At 41.9% G+C, this 9,161-nt stretch overlaps 1 protein-coding gene across 41 annotated transcripts; it reads left to right on the top strand.

Annotated features, from left to right (window-relative positions):
• Positions 1-789: 789 nt before the first annotated feature.
• Positions 790-6,823, top strand: LOC125555918 (uncharacterized). Of its 41 annotated transcripts, none has more exons than XM_048718861.2 (12): positions 790-1,386; positions 1,641-1,678; positions 1,789-1,850; positions 1,986-2,097; positions 2,275-2,369; positions 2,453-2,559; positions 2,716-2,777; positions 2,976-3,053; positions 4,401-4,488; positions 5,032-5,107; positions 5,234-6,397; positions 6,613-6,823. In XM_048718861.2, the coding sequence occupies exons 1-9, from the start codon at positions 1,325-1,327 to the stop codon at positions 4,439-4,441; spliced, it is 657 nt and encodes a 218-aa protein (XP_048574818.1). In that variant the 5' UTR covers positions 790-1,324; the 3' UTR covers positions 4,442-4,488; positions 5,032-5,107; positions 5,234-6,397; positions 6,613-6,823. The 41 variants fall into 41 exon arrangements, with proteins under 41 accessions (XP_048574818.1, XP_048574812.1, XP_048574792.1 ...); XM_048718855.2 differs by having other exon boundaries at positions 5,226-6,397; XM_048718835.2 differs by lacking the exon at positions 4,401-4,488 and adding an exon at positions 3,877-3,946.
• Positions 6,824-9,161: the final 2,338 nt, after the last annotated feature.

Raw genomic sequence — 9,161 nt, 5'->3', positions numbered from 1 at the left:
GGAGTCCACATCAATGGTTGGCAGATCCTTATACCCAATCATATGCTTATCTGGGCACTCGAAATCTGCAATCATAGCAGCAAAATCTGGCATATCAAGATCGTCGTCATCTGCATCGACGTCTTGGTTTTCCAGTGGGCGTTTCAGCTTTCCAGTGTTCCATTGGTAGCTTGACGTCTCTGCCCCGATGTTAGATTCAACATCCATGTGACACTGATCGGGGTTTGACATCTCGCTACCCTTGGTATCTTCATCCATGACCTCCTCTTCAGCATGTCTGGTCCAACGTGTATATCCATCCATGAATCCCCTAGAGACTAAGTGCATATGGACATCTGCAACTTCATGTGACTCTGTATTGGCACAATCAGTACATGGACACAGGATGTAATCCGCATCACCAATTCTCCTCTTTGTACTTTCAGCCAAATTCATGAATTCTGTCACGCCACTGATAAAATCTGCGGTTTTTCGATTCTTCATTCATCGAGATCGTTCTATCTACAGCACACAAATGGTAACTAAAAACAAAACAACAACATTAAAACATGGATTAACTGTTGTCCAAAGATGCGTGCATAAATCACAAGGTCTTATTTAAAACAAAACAGAAGCTAGGTAACTCGCTCTCACGGTGATCCCCCGATGTCATGCATTCGCGACTGTGGGATCGTCCTCATTCTGAGTTTGGGCCGTCATATCTTCACGTCTGGTAGATCTAATATTCACGTGTTGGTAAGTTTTTCTAGATTATGACTGGTGGGCTCGTTTCTGGCATCTATCGAGTGGGTGAAACATCACGCAGGTGCAAAAGGATTTTGGCCAATCCTCTCCTCGCGCGCGTCGTGCTTCCAGTGGGTTGTGGAACCCTAGACCCCTTTCCCCAATCCCACGGCCACCTCCATCCTCCCGTGCTCCACCCCGAGCATGCCTGGGCTCCGTCGCCTCCTCCATCACCGTCCCTTCTCTTCTCACTCTTCCTCCTGCCGCAGCCGCCTCCTCTTCTCCCTCTCTCCCTCCTCCTCGGCCCACGCGGTCCCTCTTGTGCCGCTCGTCCTCCACCTCATATCCGGCATCCTCGCTGCCGCCATAGATCAAGGAGGACGGCGCGATGACGACCATGATGCATCGGACATCCCAGGTCGACAACGCCATGGAAGCCATGAGAGCTGGCCGAGGAAGAGGGGGCAGGACCGCATGCCATGATGGGCACGGCGGCTGTGGGCGGAAGCAGCATGGGTTGAAGGAGCGGCGATGTGGGTGGGGTCGGAGGTTGGGGGAGACTCGTCGGCTGGGCAACAGCGAGCGTCGGTGAGCGCAACGCATGAGTTTCCAGAAGCGTCGTCTCCTACAAGGCAGGCAAGGACGACGTCGTCGCTTTCGCAGGTCCTTCTCCCATCCCTTTTGCCCCCCTCCCCTGCCTCCTCACCTTGCCTTTGAGTCGGGAGCAATGTAAGACAGCCCGCAGCCAAGCTCAAGCTGGAGGCGATGAAATCCCTCTCTTGTGCCAGAATCTAACTGCCACCTTCGTAGATTCTATATGTCCAGTTTTGGTCCTTTATTTGTGCAATGTTCTTTTGCTTCTATATGTATTGTACCATGGTTGTGCTCTGACTAGATCGTTCTCGTTTGTTTTGCAGGTTCTATGATCTGTTCCATCTCTGTTCTCCTCGTCAAGGTTAGCTGCTCTATTTCCTAGGTACATGTGTATTATCGTTTATGTGTGTGCTATCATGGTGCTTGGTCTGCTGATCATTTTAATGTTCCGGATCTGGGGTGTGGCTGCAGGGGAGGGGAGGCGGCCAATGACAGGGAGAAGGAGCAGGCCGTCGAGGAGTCCAAGCAGAAGCGTAAGATGTGTATTTTTTCATATCTTTTGCAGATGGTCTTGACTATTTTGCAACATGTATTGCATTTCCAGGGATTATCCTTTTGCTTATTTAGTATTTCCTATGTTCTCTGAAGATTAATTTTGGCACATACAGTTTCCGGTGACTGGAAGTCTGAAAATCAAGACAGGGCATATTGTTTTGGTTATGAGTGGTTGGAGATATTGTGGCTTGATGTCCCTAGAGCAGTCGGACCCTTCCAAGATATGTGAGCCTGATTTTTTCTGCAACTCTTCCACCATAGTACATGAAAAGGAATAACTTCTACCTATCGCCACCATTTCTTGAGGAGGATTGGTGATTCCCCTTTATTTTGTCACACTTTGGTGTCCTTGAGTTCAGAATAGATTCACATTTGTTCTGATTCTTCTTTATATATTCCCAGGTGCTAAAATCCTAGGTGTCAAGGGCATTGTGGTGGTGCGATCCATGTCTCCTGCGAGCGCTCGGCATCATAGCCCCAAAGAGCAGGGCTTCAAGGTTCTTTTCATTGAATGACTTGATTTGTTTCTCCTATGTTGTGCTAGATTACTAACTGAAACTATGGCTCTACTATGTATCAGGCTGGACAACAAGCTTCACTTGATGAAAGCATTTCAGTAGTGCTGAGATTAATGCACAAGTTAGTCTTGATACTAAGGTGGTTATGGGATTGCTTGATCTATGCTAGGTCAATATGTCAGCCACCACTTAAAAATAATCAATTGCATTTCTTCCTCTGAACTCTGAAACCTGATGCAGAAGAAAAACTCATGCAGGTTCCCCTGTTGTTTCCCTTGGTTCATTAATCTAATTTGGATATCTTGTTTTATGTTTTTCTAAACAGGATGTGTGCAGATCGAACGAAGAAGAGAAGAGGAAGGATCTTGAGGAAGAGGGAAAAACAAGGTGAGCTCTATCTCTAATCTGCCTAGATAGTTTTCATTTCCAAGTTATACTCTAAATCATGTATATGGACAAATTAATGGGTCTGATAGTGATTGTTCTTTGTGTTTTTTTATTGGTTCATTTCTTGGTTATTTACTACTCTCACTTCAGGATGCTTGTTCATTCTTCTTACCTGCATTTCTCCCTCACTCCGATCAGGCAATGGGACTGTTGACCGGGTACAAGAGCTTCTTCAGAAAACCCATGCTGCTTTTCTAAATCGCAATTTTGTTCAAGGTAAAACCAGCCAAGCCGGAGACTATTACAACCCTTTTTGCAATATATAGTTGAGAGAATTCGACCCTGCTACTATAGCTGGAGACTGTTACTATTGTCAATTATAAAAATTATATTCTTCTATGATTTAGTGAAGTCGGGAGGAAAGTGTTGTGCAAAGGCAGAAGCTTTTGTAGTCGTGGTGTTCTTAATAATGGCACTGAAGGCCGAAAAACATATATTTGGACAGGTTTTATCTGTGTAAAAAGACACAAAAGAAGAGCTTTTGCATGATATTAAAAACAATGTTGGTTTGGTTCTAGAAAAACAAAGCAGTTTTCTGAACCCTGCTACTGTCACTATGGTTGCTATTTTCATTTTTGTTGCAGAACAGTTCTCTCATGGTGTTTCTATTAGCCGCGAGGAACGTTGAGCTAGCTTTTGTCTTGAATCTCTTAGGTGTTATGTAGAGGTTGGACTTGCCAGTGAGCTAAATGGCCCGTTGGAACTGCTTGTTTGTCCTTTTAAAATGGTTTGGTGGTGCAGATAAGTTTGGCCACAACCCATTGGATTTAGATTTTAGGTGCCGTGTGAAACAATTTCTTAGGCAGGTTATTTTTTTCTTAAGCAAGGGATATAGGTAGCATGGGGAACGATTTCTTGAGTAGGTTTATTTGTTTGTTATTATATTTGGGTACTTATTTCCTGATGTTTTTTTAGGTTCTATGTATAACATGTTAAAGTTGCTGGTATGATTTTGGAGGCAACACTGATATTTTTCTGCCGACTTTGTGGATAGGCTAACAATGAAAATTTTATCTGTAAAATATGGTTATCCCTATAGTGGTATTTCTGAAGCTTCAATGTGCTTGCTTTCCCCCCAACAAGCAGTAATCCAATCACGGGTGCATCAGGTACTATATCATGTGAGAAAATCGAACTGCTCATTCATAAGACAAGATTTCCGCTCACATTTATCATGCTTCGACACTCACAAAATAAATACTTGGGCAATTGCTCTGTTTTATATTGCGAGCCTTAATTTGTGGTGGTAGTAGCATTGTTTGCGTTTATTTGAAAACCAGCACTAAATAACCATTATGCCTTACAGTGGCTCTTTTTTATATTGTACTCGCTGTTAATATGGTATCTTCTAAACTATGTTACAGAATTTTCAGTTGTGTTTATACTACATTCTCTTATAAATTTACATTACAGTATCTTCTAGCAAATATACTGAATCACTATTATGCCTTGTATGCATGTTTTGGTAAAAAAAATGAGTTGAAGTCTTTAACAATCCTTTTTGATTTGACAACCATACTGTGGACGTGGTACTGAAAATTTGAATATCTTGTTATTATTTAGATATAGGTGGTAAAAGAAGGGATTTTCTTGTGTTGCTCTAGCAGAATACTGTACTATCGGGTGTACAGTTGTGGTGAAAAATCTTCAGGTTTTGTTTCTGTAGCCCAAAAAAATCCATCATGTGTTCCTTTTTTTGTTTGTGTATGTCTCTCTAAGTTACCTTGCAAGTGTCGTGATGTTGTATACATATTTCTGTATCCATATGAATGTCGGACCCTGCGTGATTGATCTTATTTTGTTCCTATGTGAGAACTAGCTCTCCTTTAGTAGTGTAGTACTTTTATACTAAACTGAGTTAGGAATGGTTTGATTGCGCTCTATAGGATCATGTGATTTCTTTTCATAGAATGTTGTCATCTATATCTTGCTGAATGTACAGAACTATTGGTCATTTAATTCTCTCACGCATCAATTTCCCTTCCCTTCCGTGCTCTCTTTCCTCTGAACTATCTCTCTTTTCAGACCCTCTCTCTGTTACACATTTGCATGAAAAAGCAAAAGTAAAAGGGAAAACTTACTTTGGGTTCATATGGTGCAGACCAACAACAAAACGATAGTTAATGAAAGGTTTAAGTGCACGTATACTCAAAACAAGGTCTTTTATCTAATTGGTTGGATAACTTCTTTTCAGGTCTATGTGGACTTCCACAATAACACTATCTCCAACTTTCGCATTTCCCCAGCTCTGCATACAAGTTCCAAACTAGGTATGCCAATCTTGTTATCACTTGTTCAGTCGCGTTCTGGTTTATGCCTTTTCACCTGCATGTAGTGAGGCAGTGTGTGGAATTTAGGTGCTGGTTTGAACAATTTACAATGATGTAGTCCTGCAGATCAGTACAGGTCACCGGCTTTATATTGTGGTCAGCGTGTTGTAAGTACTTTGGGAAACAAGTTCTGGGGTAAGTTTATCTACTTGCTCATGCATTTTAATACTTGATTGATGTCCTGATAATTTGTGAAGTTCTTTGTACCATGTGATAAGCTGCACATCAGGTTGCATGGCAGCTTGTTTGTTGCTTTTAGGATGTGCATGTACCCAGGTGGATCAAATACAGATACCAATCATATATTATTATTTTTACTCGTGTGTTTTTCTTGTGCCTGCCAAACATTTCAAAAATTGATTATATCATTCAGATGTATTCAGGCTGGGTTTCTGTGATCCAAAAAAATCATCTGGCATGGATTTCTTTTTACATACAAAACTAAGTGTGGAGCAGTGTATATGTTCATTGCTTTCTTATCACATTGCATTTGTCGGAGGTGTTGTACTGATATGAAGGAAATGCTTTTATATTTCCAAGTTGATCAACTACACATCTTCTGATCCTAAAGCCTTTCTTTAAAAGGGGCTGGTCAATGCAGCTCCATGTTGTGCTATCTTGCTATTGGGCTCTTTTTTCGTTACTTAAAATGGTCAGATATCTCTGATGTTAAATTCGTGGTTGATTGCTTATATCCAAAATAACTATGTTAGTACACTGAAGCCAATTTCTACATTGTTAGTGAAGTTGGCTAAATAGTTTTTGCGCCACTAAGATATATATGTGCACTGCATTCTAACCCTGTAAATTGTTGTGCTATTAATTTAATCCGAAATATAATTATGTTAGTACACTGAAGCCAATTTCTACATTGTTAGTGAAGTTGGCTAAATAGTTTTTGCGCCACTAAGATATATATGTGCACTGCATTCTAACCCTGTAAATTGTTGTGCTATTAATTTAATCCGAAATATAATTATGTTAGTACACTCTGCAATATAATTATGTTATATTCTGCTTTTGTCAGTTTGCTGGTCCATATTAATTTCCTCGAGCTTATTTTCACATCTCGTCATATTTACACCTCTCCGCCGACTGCCACCTACCATGGAGGGAGATGGCTTGGCCAGGCCGTCAACACCCATCGGCAACTTCCGGCAGGCGTCGTTCCGTTCTTCCTCCCCTTACTCTGATGCCTTCATGACCAAAATCATTATCAGGAGCAAGAAGGTTAAGCACCAATTATGGTTAAAGCTTTGTCTCTTTTGTGTACTATGCGTTTGCTGGTCAGCTTACAAATTCAAGTAATACGACTATTGCAATGCATCTTACTACGTGTGTATTTATTTGCATTGATATTTTCTCCTCCTTAGGCTCCAAATCGTTTGTGGGTCATAAATTATTGTGCATTATTGATGATTAATTTGCAATTCAAATGACAACAGGGCTGGGTTTTATAAGTGCAATGGCTTGAAATGTGACCTTCCAGTCAAGAAATTTCCTCAGTGAGAAGCTTATGTGAAGAATGATGTAATTAAGTTAGCAATTTATAGTTCTCTTTGATAATTGTAACTGAATTGTCAATGGCCAGTTCTCTCGAATAATGAGTTACTCCCTCAATTTTACAATAGAGATAATTTGTCAAAATTTTGTTTTTGTGATGTCTTCTCTTTTCTTTTTCTTGATTTGTATTGGATATGCTACTCGCATATTTGAACATGCATAGGGTCTCTCAGTCTTTAACCCTAACTATAAAAATCCATTGATGGAAGCTGGGGAGGGCTCCCTGGGTCTAAGCCATCGAGATGGTAGAGGCGACGTTTCCATGTCATCTACTTCAGCAGCCGGACAAGGCATATAAAAACCATGGACCCTTTCTCCCCAGGCCACAAAATGATCACAGTGAGGTCTACGACCTCCTAGATGTATTAATCTCAATCTCATGTTTGGTTTTCTTCCCTTTTCTCTTCTAATGATGTAACTTATTTTACTAAGATAACACCATGTTTGTTGTAATGCCTTATTTGATGTAAGATCCCTTTTCTACTTTGAATGAATTTACTTCATATATTTCTTATTTAGTTTAGTTCATCATTCAGAGACGGTGGAATATTTTTGTCCTTCACAGGTTAAATGAGCACCGCGTAGTCCTGCATAGGTTAAATGAGCATTGCGTAAAAGTATGTCTAAGTTCTCTTTCTTCAAGTGTTTCAAGTAAATGAAATTGTTTATTTCGAATTTAATACCTTTTAATAATAATCATAATGAGAGAGGGGTATGCTTCTCTCTCTCTCTGGGAAAATGTTACTTTAGACAACATGTACTAAGAAATAATAACTCTAGAAATGTATTTGAATCGCACAAAAATAGTTCGTAGTTCTTGTTCACACTTCAAACACGTGAGGCTCTGCAAATTAAACCATGTTTTTTTTCAAGGCGCATATGGATTTAGCTAACCACAACTAAACCAACTCTATATACATGGCCTGTCCTTAGTAAAGGAAACTATTTTCATCGCGAACATGACTTTAGTCGAAGGTTCTTGCAGCATGAAACTATTTTCATCGACAACATGTCTTCAGCAGGTCTCTGCGCCATTTGGCGCAACGGGTTAACTAGTTTTAATAATTACTGAGGGCGCTTCATGTTGTTATCCAGACGTGCTATGGTAAAATTAATGGCCAGTCAATTTACACACAGAGTACTAGTACAACACCACATTTAGGAATTGAATACCTAAATTTAGCCACTCATGAAAAGAATACCTTAATTAATTAGTCGCGCGGCGACCTCCATCCAGCAGACAGACAAGCGCGATGCGGCGGCACGCCGAGACAGCAGGTTCGAGGAGCAAAGCTTTGTGCGGCTGCCGCTTGAAGTTCGACCTCCACTATCCCGCCATCGACCGCGATGGATGTGCTCGAATCACGCCGCTGCCGACCTCGATGGTTGAGCTCCTCCTATCTCCCGCTACAGAACGAGGATTGACCTCCTATGACGTCGCCACCGCCCATCGACCAAGGATTGACCTCGTCTCCGGTAGCCGCTGCCTAGGCCGCAGCCGCCATCTCTATATGCAGAGCGACTATTTTTTTACAGATATCCTTGGAGCAGCTATTTACACGATATCTCACCGTAACTCAATTATATGGACAGGGTAGTACATCACATACGGTTATGTAACGGCAACCGTGTCTAACCTACGTTGTCTTCTCACACGGTTTGGTGCGGAAATCGTGTGTGACGTTGTAATACCTAACACAAACGACATGTACAAACATTGTGCCATATATATACAACATATATATAGTGCCATTAGTAGTTCCCGACCGTTAGCTTATCTCCACAGTTTCCCTATTTCCCCCAAATCCCTACATAGCCTCCAAATTCCCTCGCGTGGCGCTGACATTGGGGGAATGCGGACGAGTGGTGCTTATGGTTTCGGTGCGGCTGCTCCTGTTCGTATCGCCGCCACGGCGGTGGTCGCCGCCGAGCACTTGCCTAAGGTCATCAGAAGGCAGGTGTACTACGGATCCGAATCGTCCTGTCAGGTTCCAATCTATCCCAATCTTTTTTACCATGTCCAAAATATGGCTCCTTGCTGAATCCGTCCTGAATGACCCCCTTCCCCCAGGAAAGTGATCTGCCGCCGGATCCGGAGCTTGACTCCAGACTTCCGCAACACGAGTTTGACTCTGAGTTTTGCACCACCGAGAAGTACCGAAAGCTGAGTTGTGTGCACGGGCACACTCCCGCTCGATGTGTATGCACGGAGGGATTCAACATTTGCAGGCGGTTTCTCAGTTGCCCCTTAGAGGTTAGTGCTAATTAAGTTCATCATTTTACTTCAGTTAATGCCACCGCTCATCCAGAATACTATTTAACATTGGCAGGGATATGAGGCTTATGCCTTTGTTAACTGGCTGGATGAAGAATGGCATGGTAGGGCTCGGAGTGTTATCACCAAGCTCGCAGAAGATAACGTAAAGCTGAA

This window comes from Triticum urartu, chromosome 1A, assembly GCF_056163025.1.
Source record: "Triticum urartu cultivar PI428250 chromosome 1A, HENAU_Tu73, whole genome shotgun sequence".
NCBI classification, from domain to species: Eukaryota; Viridiplantae; Streptophyta; class Magnoliopsida; order Poales; family Poaceae; genus Triticum; species Triticum urartu.
The sequence above is the reverse complement of the archived record's forward strand: the minus strand, read 5'-3'. Positions and strand labels throughout refer to the sequence as shown.

What these genes read in the sequence shown, in the direction of transcription:
- LOC125555918 (XM_048718835.2), top strand. Translation starts at nt 1,325, where the DNA reads ATGAGTTTCCAGAAGCGTCGTCTCCTACAAGGCAGGCAAGGACGACGT. An exon ending in CGAGGAGTCCAAGCAGAAGC is followed by an intron (nt 1,851 to 1,985) that starts GTAAGATGTGTA and finishes TGGCACATACAG; the next exon opens with TTTCCGGTGACTGGAAGTCT. An exon ending in CCAAAGAGCAGGGCTTCAAG is followed by an intron (nt 2,370 to 2,452) that starts GTTCTTTTCATT and finishes ACTATGTATCAG; the next exon opens with GCTGGACAACAAGCTTCACT.